This window comes from Ascidia mentula, chromosome 4 (assembly GCF_947561715.1).
Source record: "Ascidia mentula chromosome 4, kaAscMent1.1, whole genome shotgun sequence".
NCBI classification, from domain to species: domain Eukaryota; kingdom Metazoa; phylum Chordata; class Ascidiacea; order Phlebobranchia; family Ascidiidae; genus Ascidia; species Ascidia mentula.
In genome coordinates, this window is record NC_138569.1 from 286,507 (window position 1) to 306,910 (window position 20,404).

The window sequence follows — 20,404 nt, forward strand, 5'->3', positions numbered from 1 at the left end:
TTTCAATTAAAGTTTATTGGCCTTGCTTGTGATGTAGAGATGGTTCAATTTCTCATGTTATTGGTGGTTTGTGTTCACACAGATCCAACCTGCCCTCCGAACTCCCAATACACGACCTGCGTGAGTGAGTGTGAAAATACTTGCATAGACAAGAACGCTGCAGATTCCTGTATAAATGCATCACCTTGTGTCGAAGGTTGGTAGTTAAATAAATACTTACCAACATATAGCAAAGTGTTGCTGTGTTCAAGGTTGCCAGTGTAACAGTGGATTCCTCAAGTCAGGAAAGGAATGCGTGAAACTGGATGATTGTGGTTGCTCACTAGATGGGAAATATTACAAGGTTTGTAAATGTTTATCTCATATACACAGGGTTATCCCATATACACATGGTTATCCCATATACACAGGGTTATTCCATATACACAGGGTTATCCCATATACACAGGGTTATCCCATATACACAGGGTTATCCCATATACACATGGTTATCCCATATACACATGGTTATCCCATATACACAGGGTTATCCCATATACACAGGGTTATCCCATATACACAGGGTTATCCCATATACACAGGGTTATCCCATATACACATGGTTATCCCATATACACATGGTTATCCCATATACACAGGGTTATCCCATATACACAGGGTTATCCCATATACACAGGGTTATCCCATATACACAGGGTTATCCCATATACACAGGGTTATCTCATATACACAGGGTTAACCCATATACACATGGTTATCCCATATACACAGGGTTATCCCATATACACAGGATTATCCCATATACACAGGGTTATCCGATATACACAGGGTTATCCCATATACACAGGCCTGTTACGTTGGTCGTTTTTCATGCGTTAAAATGCAGCAAAAAATCATCTTTACTGCTTTTGGTTAATGTTTGATTCCATTACTAACTTTTCAAACCCTTGAACTCGGCAAAATATATTGTTTGAAAAATACAATATGTGGAATTGGCAACGTATTTCTTTCCCATAGAGCGGTTCATTCTTCTACAGACCTGGATGCTTGGAAATATGCGAGTGTGTCGATGAGAAATTATTTTGTGAAGCAACCTCATGTAGGGGTGGGGAGGAATGCAAAGCGGATCAGAACGGGAAACTCGGGTGCTTACCCACAAGTAAGAATCACGTGATGTTCGCTGTGGTGACGGAAAAAGTACCTCATTGTCCGCATTAGGTTACGGGACGTGCAAGGTTTGGAGTGAGGCGTTTTACTCAACCTTCGACCAAACACCGACCAACGATCAATTCACATTCACCGGAACTTGTCGCTACTGCCTCGCCCACTCCACTTCCTACCAGCAATTCGATCCAAGGTGGTTCAAGGTCACTATAGACCACGTGGTGCAGGAGGCCGACTCTTATTCGCCGAGAGTGGTCACGAGGTCTGCGGAGGTTGTGATAGGTGGAGAGGAACCCGTGTTGGTTCGGTTCTCATACCAGGGGCAAGTTGAGGTAAGGGTCACCACTTGAGGGCGCATGGTATGAACGTGACGTTGCAGGTGAAAATGGACGCCGTGTATGACGTCATATATTAATCAACGCGCGGATTATTGAACAGCGTAGCAGAGAATTTTTTTCATAATTTAAAAATACTTAACTTAAATCAGTTTTCACTGCCTGACATAACTTTGTGCTACTCAGATAAATCATGAGCAAGTGACGTCATTTACCAGTCGTTTGTTTGACGTCACTACCGAATCTGATTACATCACTTTGGTTATGATCCTGAACGGGGTCAAAGTTCAATTCCGTAGAGGAAAGGTCGTCATTTCTGTGCCGGAAAGTTACAAAGACAAGGTAAGAACCGCGCATGAAGGTCAACATATCTTTAGGACAAAGTGCGGGTTCGACTCTGTTTGAGGTCGAAACACTGCCGACATCTCAGTTAATGTTTGAACAGAAAAATATATTTCACCTTTGAAACCTTCGACGACGATTTGTTTAAACGTCATCCGATCGTTTTTTCGACCTGACATAGAAATATAACTTGCAGTACGATGCTGATCGACAGCCTGTCAGGGTACCTTGGTACCAACAGATGTGTTTTACCACTCTGCAATACATTTGTTTTGAAGTAACCGTTTCCGTAGATTTGCTTTAATTTTGTCCGAACTAACTGAAGTTTGTGTGTTGACAAAATGGTTTGTCCGCTCACAAAACTTCCTTTCTGACGTTTCAGATGGATTGTTTGTGTGGAAACTTTAACGGTGTAAAGGACGACGACCTGAAATCCCTGGATGGCTCAGTGACGTCAGACCCCAGTTTATTCGCCCCATCTTACCAGGAAGGAGCTTGCCTGGATTCGATCCCTCAACCTATGAATGACTGCCCTGCGAATAGTCGAGATTTGTAGTAAGTCAGAGTGGGTGGAAGCCGCTTAGCCTTGAGCGTCGCGCCCCGATATAAAAGTTTGGTTATTTCGTCACAAATATAGCGAAGGACTAATGACGTAACTTATACATGACCAATGTCCTAAATATTGTCCGCTGGTGAAAACTTATCATTTCGTTTAAGTTCCGGTGCATCTTTCTGTGGGGTTCTGGGTGAGACTGAGGGACCCCTGGCTGGTTGCCATGACCACATACATCCTGATCAAGTCGTGGGAAACTGTGTAAGTGACGTATGCGGAAGTGGCGGTGACGAAACAATGCTAGCCGAGGTGGGAATAATCTCTATTGTTGAATGACTGTTTTGTCATCATGGTTCTGTTACGTTTTAGATTATTAAGGATTATGCAAATGAGTGCCAGAAGATGAAAGCACTCGAATGTGATTGGGTGGCGAGTAGTAACGTGACTTTTAAGTGCCCGCCCAACAGTAAATTTGACGGTTGTTCGACGTCATGTCCGGATACTTGCCAGCAACCTTACGCTTCCGACCAGTGAGTTCTCAGTCCTCCTAATTGTAATTATTTCACTGACTGTTGAATCTATTTGTCTTCAGCTGCTCTCACCTGCCTCCAGTGGCCGGATGTACTTGTGATTTTGGGTTTGTGCGTGACGGTGACAGATGCGTTCAACCGGAACAGTGCGGTTGCGTGCTTGATGACGGAGCCTACGTCACGCAAGGTGACGTTATTATTAAAACAAGTTTTACATAATTAACTTTTTGAAGTAAGGATTAGTGTTCACGAAATGTAAGGTGTTTTTTCTTGGATTGTTCCCTTCGCTGGATGGGATCATTTGGTTTTTATTTTTTAACAAAAAAGGTTTATTAATTATCAGGAAATGAAAAGACCACTGAAATGCTTAAAATTTGAACCAAACTTGTATCCAGGTTACACGAAGATCACTCACGATTGCCATCAGAAATGTTCTTGTGTTGCTCCGAACCAATATAAGTGTGACGACGAACCGTGTAAAGTTGGTGAAGTTTGTGAGGAGAGAGAGAGTGGAATCACTCTATGTGTTCAGGATCCTAATTGTGAGTAGCCGAGATTATTCCTCCCATACATTTACTTGTGTTCACTCGAGCGTTATATGTTTTAGATTCGACCACAGCAGGACCTGACGTCACTTCACATCCTTGTGAGTTAACAAAGTTAAAAATTGTTACAATGTAAATCACGGCCAAATAGGTTGGATATATTTGTTAATCCCTGGATGAATGTTGTACATAAAACCACTCTGTTGAAATTCAACCAATTTTTCCAGTTCCGTGTAAGAATGCGATGATCGCGGACATCGTGTTTGTCATCGACACAAGTTCTTCTATCGGATACGCAAATTTTGCTACCGTCAGAAAGTTCATCACTGACGTCATCGACCATTATGACGTCAGCAGCACTTCTGTTCGGGTCGCTGCGGTCAGATACAGTCGCACTCCCCAGATCCTCTGGAGGTTCGGATCGTACGATTCCAAGCCCTCTCTCTTCAGCGCCGTAGAGAACATACCCTACCCCGGTGGAGGAACTAACACCGGATTGGCTCTCGCAGCCGTGTCACGTGATCTGATGGTCCAATCGGATGCGTCCGGCAAGCGGTCTGACGCGCCGGCCGTGGTTGTCCTAATAACGGACGGGCCATCACTCGATGACGTCACAGAAGCGGCGGCGATGCTTCGAGAACACGCTACCGTGATGGCAGTGGGTATTGGTGACGTAATTGAAGAGCGCCACCTGGTGGAAATAGCATCAGATCCGAGTGACACGTTTGCTGTGTTGGTTGATGATTTCTATGATTTGGAGGAAGAGGCGAGAGATGTGGCGGAAAAATTGTGTCATGCAACCGGTCAGTTTGTGACGTAATAATCGTTCACATGCTTTGTCGCTTCATGATATGAAGTTATTCAGTGACTTCATACGCGACTTATTACCGGTTTTGGTGGTTTTCAACCTTTGTTTTCACTATTATGTTCAGATGCGAACCAGAAAGCTGTTTGTTCGTCGAAAGGGGATTTCCATTATCAGACTCTGGATGGGAGGAGAATCGATTTCCTTGGCACGTGTTCCTATCAACTTCTCAAGGTCAACTGCACACACGTGGAGGACATATCGGTCACGGTAAACATTTATCTGCAATAATATCATAAATTATGCTGACCAATACTTCATTGACACATGACAGTAGTTTTTTTTCATTGGATGACATGTGACACGTACCAGAAATTTTACGTTTCTGTATGAGATGTGACACATGGCAGTAGTTTTTTTTCATTGGATGACATGTGACACGTACCAGAGATTTTACGTTTCTGTATGAGATGTGACAAATGGCAGTAGTTTTGCTTCATAGGATGAGATGTGACACATGGCAGTATATTTACTGTAATAATTTTGTGGCAGGTGATAAACGACCCTCACAACCACGTGACACCTTATTACGTGGCAAGGGCAGTGGTTGCCATAGGAACGCTCACCATCCAACTCAAGAGAGATGACGGGGTTTTGGTAAGATCTTCGTGTTATCAGTGTTGGATATTATTCTGCTGCAGTGATTTTCACCATTCAACTTACGTTCAACAGTTAACAACCTCCAATAAAATAAAGGGTTTAACATTCGTGTTCGCCGATACATTAGCGGGGCGGTTTAAAACATTATGTTTCTGTCGACCCTCTTCTAAACACTAACTTTCAACTGTTTCCACAAACCCCAGCTATATACCAGCATATTGCAGTTTGGTATAATGACATGCGTGTTTTCAGGTAAATGGGGCCACGGTCCGTCTGCCATATGTCAGTGATGACGGGAAAGTGAGGATAAGGAATTCTGGATTAACGGTAAAAATTACCCACAAAAACGGAGCCAGCATCGAATATGACGGAATTTACCTCTTCCAAGCCAACCTTCCCTCTATTTATCACGGGTGCACAGATGGTAAAAACAATGGTTGTTGTTTATTGTAAACTGTGGTATTTTCACTGTCTGTTTCGTCCAAGCGATCTTATCAATTGGTTAAATTTTCTTTCACTTATTTTTTCATACGATCAGACTTTTAATACGTTTCATGGGAATAGACTTTAGGCTGATCGAGTACAGACATATATATAAACAAACTACTTTAATCACAACCGTGTTGTTTTAGGATTGGTTGGAAATTATAATGGAGATCCTCATGATGATTTGAATGGAATGACTGATGCGGAGAGAGCGAATCAACTTAAACTTACCGGCAGTCCATTAAGGTTAGGGTTTTGATCTCCGCAATGGTTAAAGTGCTGGCAATGGTGTTTTGCCTCGGGTTGACAACACTTAAACTTTCGTGTGTTTAAATCACATATATTGCTAACCTCGGGACAATATTTGAAACCAAACCGTCCCACTTTCAGTTGCATTCCTGGGGAACCCCTCCCTGAATGTGAAGCCGATGGGTTCAAGGCGGGGTCATGCTCCTGTGACGTCATGGGTGACGCAAACTCGGTGTTCGGTGACTGTCAAAAGATCGTCGACCCGACTCCTTATGTTGGTGTAAGTGGGAAATGTTGATAACTTCGTGAAAGTTTTCTGCAGAAGTGGAAAACTATTTTCTTGTGTTCGTAGATTTTCTAATTTTCTCGTTGAAATAGAATTTCCTAAACCTAAATTTGATTATCGCATGTTAGGATTGTCGGTTCGACGCCTGCATGAGTCGGGGGACGAATTACGCGATTGAAGGAAATCTCGCTTCTTACGCGAAAGTTTGCCAGGCTGAAGGAATTCACGTGGATTGGAAAACTTATTGCAATATTGGTAGGAAATCAACTAGATTATTTTAAGCCCGGGGAAGTCACATTAATGATACACAGACACACGGTGTGGAATTAATTCTAACCATTTATCTATGCTCGTAGATATCATTGTTTGTATTTAAACCAGTCGAACATTACTAACAAGTTTGACCAACTTGGTTTTGTGGAATTTGGGAAAATTTTGGGTTTGTAACTTTGCGCCAACGACAAACTTCACAATTGCTTGAGAAACCAATTGATGGAAATGTTGGATAAACTGTTTGTTGGCGTTTGCATCAATAACTTATGTATTTTCAGTGGATAACCGCTGCCCCCCAAACTCGAAATATTCATCATGCACAAATAACTGTCCGAAAACCTGCTCAGATCCCTTTGCTGACACCAAGTGTCCGGATTTGTGCCAGGAAGGTATGGAATCACGACCAAATATTTTCCACCGAGAAAAACAGGACAAGATTAATTGTTTTCTTCTCAGGTTGTGTTTGTGACGATGGGTTTTTGTTCTCCGATAAACAATGCGTTCCCGAAGGTGAATGTGGTTGCAAGATGGGAGGTAGATATTATAAGGTGGGTTCGTTGGTCGCAGCGGTATTGAAATTTTTGGTCCAGCAACTGTTCGCATTGGTGTTGACCCGAAATATCTGCTACATATTAATCACACGAAACTTATTTTAAGCCCCAGGAAAAGTTCTTCACTCCAGATTGCACCGAGATTTGTGAATGTTTGAATCAACAAGCTGAATGCTTTGAAGCCGGTTGCGATGACAACGAGACATGCGCAGTAGACTTGGCGGGAAAACTCGGATGTCAGCCCCTGGGTTCGTTTTTAACTCAAATGCTTTAAGTTTTTTTTTTTATACAAAAGCTTTTCGTGTAGCTTGAGGCACCTTCGTGTAGCTTGATGTACCTGCGTGTAGCTTGAGGCACCTGCGTGTGGCTTGAGGCACCTTCGTGCAGCTTGATGCACCTGCGTGTGGCTTGAGGCACCTTCGTGCAGCTTGATGCACCTGCGTGTAGCTTGAGGCTCCTGCGTGTAGCTTGAGGCACTGCGTGTAGCTTGAGGCACTGCGTGTAGCTTGAGGCTCCTGCGTGTAGCTTGAGGCACTCCGTGCAGCTTGAGGCTCCTGCGTGTAGCTTGAGGCACCTTCGTGTAGCTTGAGGCTCCTGCGTGTAGCTGGAGGCACCTTCGAGTAGCTGGAGGCACCTTCGTGTAGCTGGAGGCACCTTCGAGTAGCTGGAGGCACCTTCGTGCAGCTGGAGGCACCTTCGTGTAGCTTGAGGCTCCTGCGTGCAGCTGGAGGCACCTTCGTGTAGCTTGAGGCTCCTGCGTGCAGCTGGAGGCACCTTCGTGTGGCTTGAGGCTCCTGCGTGTAGCTGGAGGCACCTGCGTGTGGCTTGAGGCTCCTGCGTGTAGCTGGAGGCACCTTCGTGCAGCTTGAGGCACCTGCGTGTAGCTTGAGGCACCTTCGTGCAGCTTGAGGCACCTGCGTGTAGCTTGAGGCACCTGCGTGTAGCTTGAGGCACCTTCGTGCAGCTTGATGCACCTGCGTGTAGCTTGAGGCACTGCGTGTAGCTTGAGGCACCTTCGTGTAGCTGGAGGCACCTTCGAGTAGCTTGATGCACCTGCGTGTAGCTTGAGGCACCTGCGTGTGGCTTGAGGCACCTTCGTGTAGCTTGAGGCACCTTCGTGTAGCTTGAGGCACCTTCGTGCAGCTTGATGCACCTGCGTGTAGCTTGAGGCACTGCGTGTAGCTTGAGGCACCTTCGTGTAGCTGGAGGCACCTTCGAGTAGCTTGATGCACCTGCGTGTAGCTTGAGGCACCTTCGTGCAGCTTGATGCACCTGCGTGTAGCTTGAGGCACCTTCGTGCAGCTTGATGCACCTGCGTGTAGCTTGAGGCACCTTCGTGTAGCTGGAGGCACCTTCGAGTAGCTGGAGGCACCTTCGAGTAGCTTGAGGCACCTGCGTGTGGCTTGAGGCACCTGCGTGTGGCTTGAGGCACCTTCGTGTAGCTTGACGCACCTTCGTGCAGCTTGACGCACCTTCGTGCAGCTTGAGGCACCTTCGTGCAGCTTGAGGCTCCTGCGTGTAGCTTGAGGCACTGCGTGTAGCTTGATGTACCTGCGTGTGGCTTGAGGCACCTTCGTGTAGCTTGACGCACCTTCGTGTAGCTTGACGCACCTTCGTGTAGCTTGACGCACCTTCGTGTAGCTTGAGGCACTGCGTGTAGCTTGAGGCACCTTCGTGTGGCTTGACGCACCTTCGTGTAGCTTGACGCACCTTCGTGTAGCTTGAGGCACTGCGTGTAGCTTGACGCACCTTCGTGTAGCTTGACGCACCTTCGTGTAGCTTGAGGCACTGCGTGTAGCTTGAGGCACCTTCGTGTAGCTTGAGGCACTGCGTGTAGCTTGACGCACCTTCGTGTAGCTTGACGCACCTTCGTGTAGCTTGACGCACCTTCGTGTAGCTTGACGCACCTTCGTGTAGCTTGAGGCACTGCGTGTAGCTTGACGCACCTTCGTGTAGCTTGACGCACCTTCGTGTAGCTTGAGGCACTGCGTGTAGCTTGAGGCACCTTCGTGTAGCTTGAGGCACTGCGTGTAGCTTGACGCACCTTCGTGTAGCTTGACGCACCTTCGTGTAGCTTGAGGCACTGCGTGTAGCTTGAGGCACCTGCGTTTCAACTCTTCTAAAATTTCGTTACAGAAATCGGAATTTGTACAAATAACCCGAAGAGCGCCCTCTTCCGGAACTTTGACGGAAATTTGACCGCGTCATTATCTGCCGATTGCGCTTACAGCGTGTCGCGCGTCGCGAAGATGTACAAGTTAGAACCGCGCTGGTATGACGTCACAGTGAGAGTGTCACGTGACGCATCGGGAATTGAAGTGATCGAATCTGTTCGAGTTTCGTTTAAAGGAGGGAATTTGTTCGTTGATTTGGGGCCAGGGTTGTTGGCAACGGTGAGTAAATAATCCTGGGCACTTCATGTGATCCAAACACGTCAACTTTCATTGAGATTTAGTTTGAATGCGGAATCGTCACCGACCGCTTATTTATGCTTTTCACATTGTCGGGAATTTAAGAAATCTGAGTCAGTCTGACCTGATATTCTGCAGTAACGGAAGGACCCGAAATATTTACTTCGGTTCTTTCAGGGAAAACAGGAACGAGGGGCGGATACACTTCAGGTGTTATAATATTTAACTTTTCTCCCAGATCAACGGAACTCAATTCTCGGAATTTGAAAGTTCGGAATTCACGATATATCAGCTCAATAGCGCAATCAAGTTGCGAACACCGCATCAACTTTTGGTGTCATTTGATAGAAGTAATTTGAAAATAGAAGTTCGGAACAATTACAAAGATATGGTGAGTTTCAACAAGTTATTTTGATGAATTTCTTGTAACCAAATTATCAGAAACCCTGGATATTAAAGAACAAAAAAATTATGGTTGCATAAAGTTCAAAGGTTCCTGACTGATAAAATTGAAAACGTGCTTTTCTGACCAAAAACAATACATTGTTACGTCACATCCTCCCCAACACACATTGTTGCGTCACATCCTTCATAACTTATATATTTTACTCAGCTAACTGGAATATGCGGAAACTTCAATGGAATCACAGTGGACGATTACGTCACGAAGGGAGGTGACGTCACCGATGACCTCACGGCGCTTGTGGAGAGTTACCGAGTGGGGGAGTGCGGTTCGAATCTTGAACCCCCCAAAAACGACTGTCCGAGCTTCATGTATGAAAGGTGTTTTAACAAAAGCTGATCGAAGCCACTCAGATTCCACGGGATTATCGTGTTAGGGGGTTTTACATTGAGAAAATCAAACCCCCATAACCAAAATGTTTATGGCTTTCATCCTTGACAACCACTCCCTTGACAACTAATTTTATTTTCCACTTTCAAAACAACTACTTCTTAGATTGACCTTTGCAAATTTAACCCTACTTGATTTGAAGAAGTTAAGCTTTTTCTTTATATGTCTACAAACATTAAACACAAAGATCTGCTTAAATCCACCAGCGAAATAGGTTAAAACGACTGGAGTGGTTCATGTAGTTACTGAGTGTTGTTTATTTCAATCAAGCCAAGAATTTTGTGTGCGTTTTTACACGTTTTCTTTCATCCTGATTTTCCACATTTTATCATTTTCTTCACAGTTCATACGGGGGAATGTGCGAAGCTGTGAACGATGTTGAAGGTCCATTCTCTAAATGTCACAAACTAAAAGACCCAAAACCATTTTACGGATCCTGTTTATTCCATTCCTGCCAAAATCAATCTGGAACTAAAGAAATTGCTCAGGTCTTAATCCACTGTAATTTGTTGAAGCAACCTAGGACCAAACTATTAAAAAACACACAACGGATATTTGATTCAAACTCGAATTGTTTTCCGCGGTTTTGTTTTGTTGTTTTATGTTTTTTGCCTTAATATTAGAAGTAAAATATGTGTAGATTTCGTCTTTTCAAGAGGTTTGCTTCAAAAATTACCAAATAATTGTCAAACGTCATATTTTATAAAGTGTTGATAAACATGATTTTCTCTGCTTCCAGGTTCTTGAGGAATATGCAGGGGAGTGTGAAAGTGTTGGTGTGAAACTATGTGATTGGAAAGATGCTACGGGTTTGGCCGAAGATTGCCAACTTTACGCGACTTACAAGCAGTGTGTCACCTCCTGCCCGAAGACATGCAGAAACCCGGATGGCGAAAAAACGTACTGGGGTGTTGCTCTAGTTGACATAAATGGTGGATTTTAATAATTTTACATTTTTAAGTAACTCTCGAAAGCTATTGTTTGAGGAGAAACCAATAATCAGACTTTACGATACTGACAACACCAAAAATGTGCATTTTAAAATAAGCACAGATACTTTCCCTAACATCGCCAACACAACTGACAGCAACTGAACCTAAAGATTTTAACCACCACATGATAATTACTACCAATGATTATTACAGTTGTGAGCCTGACGCCGACCGATGTGTGTGCGATGATGGATATTTACTTAACGATCAGAGTGAGTGTGTGAGGAAGGAGGTATGTGGATGCAATCTACCAAGCGGAGCTTACGTTGAAAGAGGTGGGTGCGGAAAAATCTACACAGAATTACACGAAATATCCAGCAGTTATTACATTTTTTCCTGTCTCTTTAATCCTCTACATTAAGTGTTTCTAATATTTTTTTTGAAAGGTTTCCGATATCTTAATTCTGATTGCACGGTTGAGTGCGTTTGTACTTTTGAGCGGGAATATATTTGCACCAAATCTTATTGCACTGCTGAGGAAGTCTGCTTAGAGACTACGGCGGGAAATTTTGAATGTGTCAACAAGACATCACGTGAGTTATTGGGATTCGTTTTCTTTGAATGTTACATAAATATCCTTGACTTAAAATAATTACAACAAATTTCGTAATATAAGATTATACAGTAACATATAACGGTGTGGTAAGTGTTCAGGTGTTGGAAATACGTTAAGGAATTTGGTTATGTGTTGTTTTTTCAAGATTAAAAATTTCTGTTTTCGTTACAGCGACATTCCAGCCACGTGAGTTATTCCTTCTTTTTCCGCATGCAAATATTTTGTTTATTTTTCTCCTGCATCGTTCATAGAATATTAAACCTGTTTAACGTCGGCATATTTTGCGTAGAGGTTTAGATTTATTTGTTAATAAGCAGTTTTGGGCAAAACAATTTCCCCAGATCAAACAATTCTAATCTAATTCATGTAAATTATTTTCCTTCGCAGAGATGACCACGGCCGGATACGAACCAGGTAACAGAGCTTGTTTTCCCACTTAAACTTATCATTACCAACATATTCTTTCACAGCTATCTGTCCTATTAAAATGAGACTCGATCTGGTCGTTGTCTTGGATACCAGCTCGATGGCGTCAGATGAGTTCGAGAATATGACGTCATTTATATCGGATATAGTGGGGAGGTTTGACATCGGCCCCGAAGCTGTCCAGGTAACAAGATTTGTAATTTTATTTTGGATCAACAATGAACCTTGGTTAACATGGATGCAATGCATTGCCTCAAACTTTGCTGATTCTTTTACGACACCTGGCGGAAAATATCAGAATTTATTGGTAAACACCAGGTGGCGCTGGTGGCAAGTAACGGAACAGAAAGTTTGACGTATTGGAACCTGAATGAATACGAGGATGAAGATTCGGTTCTGGAGGCGATATCGGATATTGAACAAACCAATACTACACTAAGCATCGACCAAACACTTAATTACGTCAACAGGTAACCATGGATTCCTGCCAACTTAGAACGGGTTGAACTGCAACCACGTGGCTACGGGTTTAAATTAGCAAAAAACTGATTTCTTTTTATAAAAATTGATTGTTGCACATATTAGTAAGAATATCTTGCTCATGAAAGAATCGACGACTTTGAAATAACTTTGCTTCAATAAATTGCTTTCCATAATGAACAGGAATCTGTCACCAGTAATTATGGGGAGAAGGTTGGATGTTCCCGTTGTGTTTGTGGTTGCGATCGACGGAAATACGAAAATTCAGGACCAAAAAATGATCGAAGCAACAAAAGAACACGGGAACATAGTGGTGTTGGGATTTAAAGTGGGTCTTAATGTTTTTTTTTTCGCTGGCAGAAATGCTCATAGATATTTTTTTACGTTCATACCCAACATTTATGATTTCTTCCTACTTTAGCTTGCAATTTAAGCTCATTGTGACTTGGTAATAACGCATCGTGTAAACCATCCTTGTCTGGTGGTAAAATAAATGTGAAAGCAAACTTAGTCAAGATTTCACCGAGTAGCTGAGGAACAAATTCACTTTCCATCATAACTTCGCAGAATCCAAACAATGACGTGACGCAGAAGATTGCGTCACTTCCGACGGATGCAAACGCTCGACCAATCAAATCTCTCCACGACTATACTGATGACGTAGATTCTGTTGTTAATCACGTGTGTGGGATGGCAGTACCACGTGACGTTTGTCTGACTGGTGGTGATTGTTCGTGTGTTCTGGATGATGGGACGGTGGTGGAGAGAGGTTGGTACAAATATATGTGGAAATGTGTTGGATGGGTATTGTAGAGAATTATCCGCACCAGGGAAAGTAATCAACTGAACACAAGGTCATGACAGGTCAACAGGAAATGAGAAAATCATTGATGCATGACATTAGGTCAAATCGTAAGGGGAGGGGGGACCACCTAACAAATATACGAATTTAATATGTTGGTAATAAAAAAATTTCCATCTAATTTTCAGGTTATACGTACATGAAGGAACAATGTACACGAATGTGCATCTGCGCTGCACCCAGGGGGATCATTTGCACCCCCACTTCTTGCGCTGATGACGAAATGTGTGAAGATTACCGACTTTTAAACGTTCAACACTGTTTCCCAGTCAGCAATTGTAAGTTGAAAAGCTGAAACAATTCCTACTATTAATGTAAAGTGTTTGTAGTTGATTCTAATGCGTTTGCAGCAGGGAGGCAGTGTTCCGGTGGCGATGTATTCATAGTTCGTGGTTGTTGGGTTACAAATATTATTTAAAAGTGAACACAATTTTAGCCCCGTGTTTAGAGCTATCGTGTGGTTTAAGTCTTAACTGTTCGCAGAATCGTTTAAAAAATTATCTTTCTGTTTACAAGGCAGTAATGTTTCATATTTTCTTGATTGGTCGCGGCCACTGCGCAGGTCCTTACTTGGCGATCACAGCTATCGTATCGAGATTATTATTTATAATGTTTAAAATTCCGTCCCATTGTGTAGGTCCCGTGGCGTTTAAATAACGTTAAATGATATGAATTTATTTCCCGAACTATTCCTTCCGTTCTGTCCACAGACAAATGCCAGGAGAACACTGTTCTCGATCTCACATTCGTCGTTGATTCGAGTCTTACCGTTCGACAACAAAACTTCCAACAATTTCTTCATCTGACGTCAGACATTGTTCGTCGGTTTGATGTCGGACCCCAGGCTGTGCAAGTTTCTTTCGTCAGATACAGGTAAACGGTTGTGATTGCGTGTATGAAGGGGAAGCAACTTCAAGTTGGATGGGTTGTCTGTATCTCAGTCGACATAGCGCAGTTGGTTCGGAAAGCACGAGGTCGTGAGTTCGAACCTCACCGGTAGCGTGATAATAAAGCCTAATTTTTTCCAACCAAATCGTGCTTTCCAGTGAAACTGCTGACGTGGCTTTCTCGTTCGGAGCCCACAGAGATGAGACAACTTTACTGGAAGCGATCGCCAGCATTGGGAGCTCGACGGGGAGACGACAACTTGGACAAGCCATGAGACTCGTCACTTCCGGGGTTCTCACCGCATCCTCATCCAAACGACCCGGAGTACCCTCTGTCACCGTCGTCATAGTAACCGGTCACGCGGACGACGAGGTGGGCGAGGCAGCAGAGGCACTGAAGCGAGACAGTCACGTGATTGCACTTGGAACACGTCAAGTGGAAGAGAGTATTTTGGATTCCGTGGCTTCGGCACCTGAGGAGAAGTTTGTGTTTTATTCCCCTGAGTTCGCGGGACTTCACGCGAAGAGCGGTGACATTGCTGACATCATCTGTGACCTTGGATTGGTCACGGATCAGTGCAAGCTGGACAACGGGTTTATCATGCCCGAAGGTGGTTATTTGTTACAATTTAGGAATTTTCTTTGATTCGATGACGGTGAAAAGTTGCTTCAACCTTAAGTGAATCTTGTGTGGATTTAAGTTTGCTTGTTGTTTTCCATCAACCCCTGTCTTCCTCCAGGTTACAAACGTTGGGATTCAAACTGTTCAACCGAATGCAACTGTGAGGGAATGAACCACTTCACCTGCGATATATCGAAAACCACCTGCGAATCGTGTGACGTCACCACCGCCGGATTTTATGTGTGCAAGTCACGTGAGTACAGTTGATCTACGTCATGGGTGACGTGGTTTATATATATGTGTGTGTATTCCTTCCCAGGTGCAATGACAGCATGTGAAAGCAACCCGTGTTCGAACGAAGCTCTGTGTGCTGAAGTAGATGCCGGTTATGAATGTGTTTGTAAAGACGGCTACACAGGGGATGGGGTCACGTGTCAAGGTTTATAATAATAATAAATACGTATCATAAAGTGCGTTGGTTTGGTTAACTTCTTGTGATGCCTGTTTTAATAATGTGTTTTTACGTTTGATTCGTAACACTTAGCTGTTGTACCTCATATATTCCCTCTGGTAGACTTTCCTGCTTCCACCAAACCTCGTTTATATTTTCAGATGTCGACGAATGTGACGGTTACGTCATCCTTTGTGACGTCAACGCGCGATGTAACAACACAGAAGGCAGTTTCTCTTGTGAATGTAACGATGGTTACTATGGCGACGGGAAGTTATGTGCAGGTAAGGGGAAATATTAATTGAGAATGTATTTGAGACGATTTTACACCGTGACAAACTCGCATGGAATAAAATCGTTTGGAATGTTTTATTCCATCTCCAGTTTCTATGTCTTGTAACAGTGTTTGTGTAAACACCCCTAGCACTGATGTTGATGTCTGTCTTTGTGTAGATTACAACGAATGTTCATTGGACGCTTTCATTTGCGGATCTGAGGGCAAATGCACGAACACAGTTGGAAGTTACTTCTGTTCATGTTATAAAGGATTTACTGGGAACGGATCAAACTGCGAAGGTGGAACTAAAAATTTTACCCACATTATTATCCTTTTATTAAATATCTTCATCATAATTACAGATGTTGATGAATGTGGCGAGGGTTCAGATAATTGTGACGAGAATGCTGATTGTATAAACGAAGAAGGATATTTCACATGCTCCTGTAGACCCGGATATAGTGGGAATGGGACGAGCTGCAGTGGTGAGGATCAACAGCAACTACTGTGCAAATGATTTGTTGCTGCACTGCATATTATTAAAAACTTCGTTTATTTTGTCAACGTTTAAGTATACCTGGTTATTCCAAGATGGATAATTATTGAAATCGGTGAACAACAGCAAGTTCTGTGTGTGCCGAACTCCCAGGCTGCATATTTTAGATTAATATTTAAATATCACTGTAGTTATGGAGAAACACTGGTTGTCCGGGCACCTGAACATTTCGGTGCCTTTACTTTTAGGTTCTGGAATTCTTGGTGAATGTGATTCTGATTCTTCGTGGAGTCGATGGTTCGATCGAAGCGATCCTGGAACCATCGGTGATTCTGAACTACTTTCACAACTGCGCAGGATATACCCAGGTATGTTGTAACATATGCGTGTGCGAAGTTTCATTTGTGAAGTTTCATTGAAAATTAATCAGACGAAAATGCGAACAACCCTCCAATGCTTTACACCGACCAACTCATGCTGTGCTGGCAGCTAAACGACCAACACAAACCAAGGAGCAAAATAAACCAGTTTCAAACATTCATTTTCCAGCCGAGTTGTGTTCAAACCCCGTCGCTGTCCAAGCGAGAACCAAGGATGGGATTCCGTATACGGAGACGGGGAATATCGTGAAAATAAGCTCCGGTGATGGGATTGTTTGTACACAGAGCGAGCAGCCACAAGGGGGCGCAGTGTGCGCGGATTACGAAGTCCGGTTCTGTTGTTCAGGTGAGCCATGATGTATTTCCAAAACTTTAATCTAATATGTTAACAATGTCATGCACAATACATACGGATTAAAGCGCAAATACTTCTTGCCGTTGGTTGTTGTAAGGTAAAAAAGGATGTGAATTAAAAAGTCGACCAGGACGCAATATTTGCTTAAAGGTGTTCGTTATGCACAGCTCAGATGCAAATCTAGTTTACGAATAAATTTCAAGATGAGTTTTCGATTTCAAGATCGACTGTTGATCGTTTTTTTTTGTACAATCTATATTTTTATTATTTCGAAGGCATACTAGCAAGCTGCCCGTCCAACTACACGTGGAGTTCCTGGATGTCAACATCGCAAAGTACAGCGCCACCGGGCGACGTGGAATTAATCGATATTTTGAGATTGCAATATCCAGGTAACTGTTGGTTGAAAACTTATTTTGTTTTTATGATTAAACCTGGACCATTGTTGCTGCAGACGAACGCATCTGCCAATCACCGGTCGCCGTTCGTGCACGTGACCTGGCAAGCAAACGGGTTTACACGATTACCGATGACGTCATCGCTATTCATCCGTCGTACGGGCTTGTGTGTAGTGACGTCAAACAATCAGACGGATCATGTGACAACTATGAGTTAAAGTTTTGTTGTCCGTACACCGGATTCCCCCGAAATGACGGTTTGTTGTGGCGTAATAATGACGTATGTACGCGTAATAATCGACATCGAGTTATCAAAAACTTTAAGAAGAACATCGTGTCAAATAGAACAAGATTATTTTCACACTGTTTAGATCCGAACGAATGCCTTGGAGGCGGACAATTGTGTGGAAGTGAATCAGTATGTGTGAATACTGAGGGAAGTTTTGTGTGCGAATGTAAGCAGGGGTATGTTGGGAATGGCATCGAATGCACAGGTGGGCGATTGTACATAGTTAATAATATAACTTAATGTTGTGAGTAAATAATTCTACTTTGGTGTTATGATAATCACCAAATATATTTGTGTAGAACTGAACGAATGCGAAGAGAATGCGTACTTATGTGCAAGGAATGGTTATTGTACAAACACTGATGGAAGTTTTATCTGTCAATGCCACCATGGTTTTACTGGGGATGGATATACATTGTGCGAACGTAAGTTCACAATAATATGAAAATTTCTTTATGGTTGCGGTCCAGTTAGCTCGGAAAATTAACGCGTATTTAAGTTTTAAACCATTTGAAATTTTCTTCACTCCGGGGTCGTATAAGGTCTGAGGTTTAAACAATTTGTTTCACAGCCATCCCCACCTCCACCACGCCCCTTACCTCGACTGGAGAACCAATTAGATGCGTGAAAAAGTGCGCCGATCAGGCATCCTGTCAGCTGATTGGTGGAGAGCAAGCCTGTGTTTGTAACCCAGGATTTAACGGACCTCCAGAATTAAATTGTGCAGGTGATTCCCCTTGTTCGGTTGCTGTTAAGGTGACGTCATACATTTTACCCAGATATGCGTCGGGTGCTTCGTGAGTTTATCGTTTAAATTAACAAAACTTACCCAAGATGCTGGACATATTAAGCAGAAGTTTCAAACATAACTGTGTTCATCATCAGTGCTAACTAAACCCCTGCATAATGTGTCTGGCATCATAGCTTTGGCTTTTTTATTTAAACCTTCACCGGTCTCAGACATCAACGAATGTGAATATAACACACACGATTGTTTGAAATCCGAAGAATGCGTGAATTCGTTCGGAGGTTACAAGTGCGTGTGTAGGACCGGTTACTCAATGGATGGCAGAGATCACTGCGTCGGTGAGTACGCAATACATTACGTCATATTACGTCATCAAACTAACGTTGTACGTTTCATGGTAGTGATGGACGCGTGCAAAGATACGTGTCATCGATTTGCAAATTGTTACCCGTCCACCGACACGCCTCAGTGCACATGCAGGTCAGGTTTCACTGGCGACGGGTTGGAATGCGTCGGTAAGAACTTGATTAAAAGGTGTTTCGAATGGTTTGCCGCAGTGCATTTAATCATATTTCAAAGACAAATTACACGGCCATTATGTACTTGTTTCAAATTTATCAATTTTTTATTCATATACTCATATTCATATACTCATATTCATATATTCATATTCATATACTCATATTTATATACTCATATTCATATACTCATATTTATATACTCATATTCATATACTCATATCCATATACTCATATTCATATACTCATATTCATATATTCATATTCATATACTCATATTTATATACTCATATTCATATACTCATATTCATATACTCATATTTATATACTCATATTCATATACTCATATCCATATACTCATATTTATATACTCATATTCATATACTCATATTTATATACTCATATTCATATACTCATATTCATATACTCATATTCATATACTCATATTTATATACTCATCAAAAACTTTTCAGATATTGACGAATGTGAAGTTGGAATTCACATGTGTTCATCCACACAGACGTGTATTAACGTTCCTGGTAGTCATGAATGCGTGTGTATGAAAGGTTATGAGGAACATTATGGGAAGTGTGTTGGTAAGTTACCACGGATGATGTTTACATAGATCACAAAACTTTCATTAATTATCGTGAATCCCCTCACACATACTTCGGATTTAATCCAACATCATGATATGATTAAACTGAACGATAATGAACAACTTATTAGTGATTAACTTCATCATAGTTTTCTCGTAAATTCATCCAAACTTTGTCTCAAACTAACAGACGTGGACGAATGTGTTTCGGATATTTGTGGAAATATTTCCAGTTGTTCCAACACCCCTGGAAGTTATAAATGTTATTGTGATACCGGATACCAGATTACTGGAGGTGGAAGTGGTTGTGAAGGTTGGGGAAATAACTGTGGTTTAATTGCTGAGTAAATGTTGAGCAATATGTTGGCGAAATATCCTCATCTATTCAATCAATATTAGGAACAAATCTAATTACACAACTTAATGCAATAAAGAATCAAAATATCTTAAACTCGTGGATTCCTCGCCAACCTAATATTCGTGGTTGAAACCTCATTGTTTCGTCATAGACGTGAACGAGTGCAAATCTTATTCGACCATTTGCGGTGATAACTTCCGGTGCAGTAACACAAACGGAAGTTACGTATGTTCATGTGACAATGGCTTCCGGTTGGACAATGAAGGAAAATGCAACGGTAAGTTTTTGAAGAAATAAAGCTTTTGTAAAATAAATAATTTCCATCCAAATCTGCTAATTTTTAGATCACCCACATTTGTTGGTATCTTCTTTAAACTTCTCGTTAATCAACTTTCGTCTTCAGATATTGACGAATGCGTCGATAATCTTCACAACTGTTCGGGTAATAAAGTTTGCGAAAACCTTCCTGGTTCTTTCCGCTGTATTTGTTCACACGGGTTCAAACCCGATGGTAGAGGAGAGTGTAAGAATGTGGACGAATGTCTGATGGACTCCACCGTTTGTGAACCAAACTCCAAGTGTGTTGACTCGTACGGAGGTTATGAATGCGTTTGTTTGATTGGATTTGAACGTAATTCCATGGACCAGTGTGAAGGTAAGCACAGTGA

The 20,404-nt window shown here is 42.5% G+C and overlaps 1 protein-coding gene across 1 annotated transcript in view; it reads left to right on the plus strand.

Moving 5' to 3' along the window:
- LOC145899821 (uncharacterized) overlaps positions 1 to 20,404 on the plus strand; it is a 55,235-nt gene that overhangs the window by 3,597 nt on the left and 31,234 nt on the right. Inside the window, exons 13-67 of the mRNA XM_082988739.1 lie at positions 83 to 196; positions 252 to 343; positions 1,018 to 1,159; positions 1,219 to 1,496; positions 1,686 to 1,841; positions 2,224 to 2,396; positions 2,559 to 2,703; positions 2,764 to 2,924; positions 2,987 to 3,111; positions 3,320 to 3,466; positions 3,532 to 3,570; positions 3,697 to 4,272; positions 4,402 to 4,544; positions 4,827 to 4,931; positions 5,187 to 5,358; positions 5,567 to 5,666; positions 5,811 to 5,949; positions 6,084 to 6,210; positions 6,507 to 6,617; positions 6,685 to 6,788; positions 6,898 to 7,027; positions 8,916 to 9,172; positions 9,429 to 9,581; positions 9,804 to 9,973; positions 10,387 to 10,531; positions 10,783 to 10,943; positions 11,189 to 11,310; positions 11,422 to 11,568; positions 11,763 to 11,777; positions 11,979 to 12,005; positions 12,062 to 12,201; positions 12,336 to 12,487; positions 12,681 to 12,825; positions 13,065 to 13,266; positions 13,488 to 13,637; positions 14,070 to 14,232; positions 14,406 to 14,857; positions 14,987 to 15,121; positions 15,188 to 15,307; positions 15,481 to 15,603; positions 15,773 to 15,895; positions 15,959 to 16,081; positions 16,341 to 16,460; positions 16,642 to 16,818; positions 17,103 to 17,219; positions 17,282 to 17,482; positions 17,597 to 17,719; positions 17,814 to 17,939; positions 18,086 to 18,241; positions 18,475 to 18,600; positions 18,664 to 18,777; positions 19,254 to 19,376; positions 19,569 to 19,691; positions 19,888 to 20,013; positions 20,140 to 20,391. Of these exons, the coding sequence (XP_082844865.1) occupies positions 83 to 196; positions 252 to 343; positions 1,018 to 1,159; positions 1,219 to 1,496; positions 1,686 to 1,841; positions 2,224 to 2,396; positions 2,559 to 2,703; positions 2,764 to 2,924; positions 2,987 to 3,111; positions 3,320 to 3,466; positions 3,532 to 3,570; positions 3,697 to 4,272; positions 4,402 to 4,544; positions 4,827 to 4,931; positions 5,187 to 5,358; positions 5,567 to 5,666; positions 5,811 to 5,949; positions 6,084 to 6,210; positions 6,507 to 6,617; positions 6,685 to 6,788; positions 6,898 to 7,027; positions 8,916 to 9,172; positions 9,429 to 9,581; positions 9,804 to 9,973; positions 10,387 to 10,531; positions 10,783 to 10,943; positions 11,189 to 11,310; positions 11,422 to 11,568; positions 11,763 to 11,777; positions 11,979 to 12,005; positions 12,062 to 12,201; positions 12,336 to 12,487; positions 12,681 to 12,825; positions 13,065 to 13,266; positions 13,488 to 13,637; positions 14,070 to 14,232; positions 14,406 to 14,857; positions 14,987 to 15,121; positions 15,188 to 15,307; positions 15,481 to 15,603; positions 15,773 to 15,895; positions 15,959 to 16,081; positions 16,341 to 16,460; positions 16,642 to 16,818; positions 17,103 to 17,219; positions 17,282 to 17,482; positions 17,597 to 17,719; positions 17,814 to 17,939; positions 18,086 to 18,241; positions 18,475 to 18,600; positions 18,664 to 18,777; positions 19,254 to 19,376; positions 19,569 to 19,691; positions 19,888 to 20,013; positions 20,140 to 20,391 (8,388 nt within the window). The remainder of the gene's footprint in view (positions 1 to 82; positions 197 to 251; positions 344 to 1,017; positions 1,160 to 1,218; positions 1,497 to 1,685; positions 1,842 to 2,223; positions 2,397 to 2,558; positions 2,704 to 2,763; positions 2,925 to 2,986; positions 3,112 to 3,319; positions 3,467 to 3,531; positions 3,571 to 3,696; positions 4,273 to 4,401; positions 4,545 to 4,826; positions 4,932 to 5,186; positions 5,359 to 5,566; positions 5,667 to 5,810; positions 5,950 to 6,083; positions 6,211 to 6,506; positions 6,618 to 6,684; positions 6,789 to 6,897; positions 7,028 to 8,915; positions 9,173 to 9,428; positions 9,582 to 9,803; positions 9,974 to 10,386; positions 10,532 to 10,782; positions 10,944 to 11,188; positions 11,311 to 11,421; positions 11,569 to 11,762; positions 11,778 to 11,978; positions 12,006 to 12,061; positions 12,202 to 12,335; positions 12,488 to 12,680; positions 12,826 to 13,064; positions 13,267 to 13,487; positions 13,638 to 14,069; positions 14,233 to 14,405; positions 14,858 to 14,986; positions 15,122 to 15,187; positions 15,308 to 15,480; positions 15,604 to 15,772; positions 15,896 to 15,958; positions 16,082 to 16,340; positions 16,461 to 16,641; positions 16,819 to 17,102; positions 17,220 to 17,281; positions 17,483 to 17,596; positions 17,720 to 17,813; positions 17,940 to 18,085; positions 18,242 to 18,474; positions 18,601 to 18,663; positions 18,778 to 19,253; positions 19,377 to 19,568; positions 19,692 to 19,887; positions 20,014 to 20,139; positions 20,392 to 20,404) is intronic.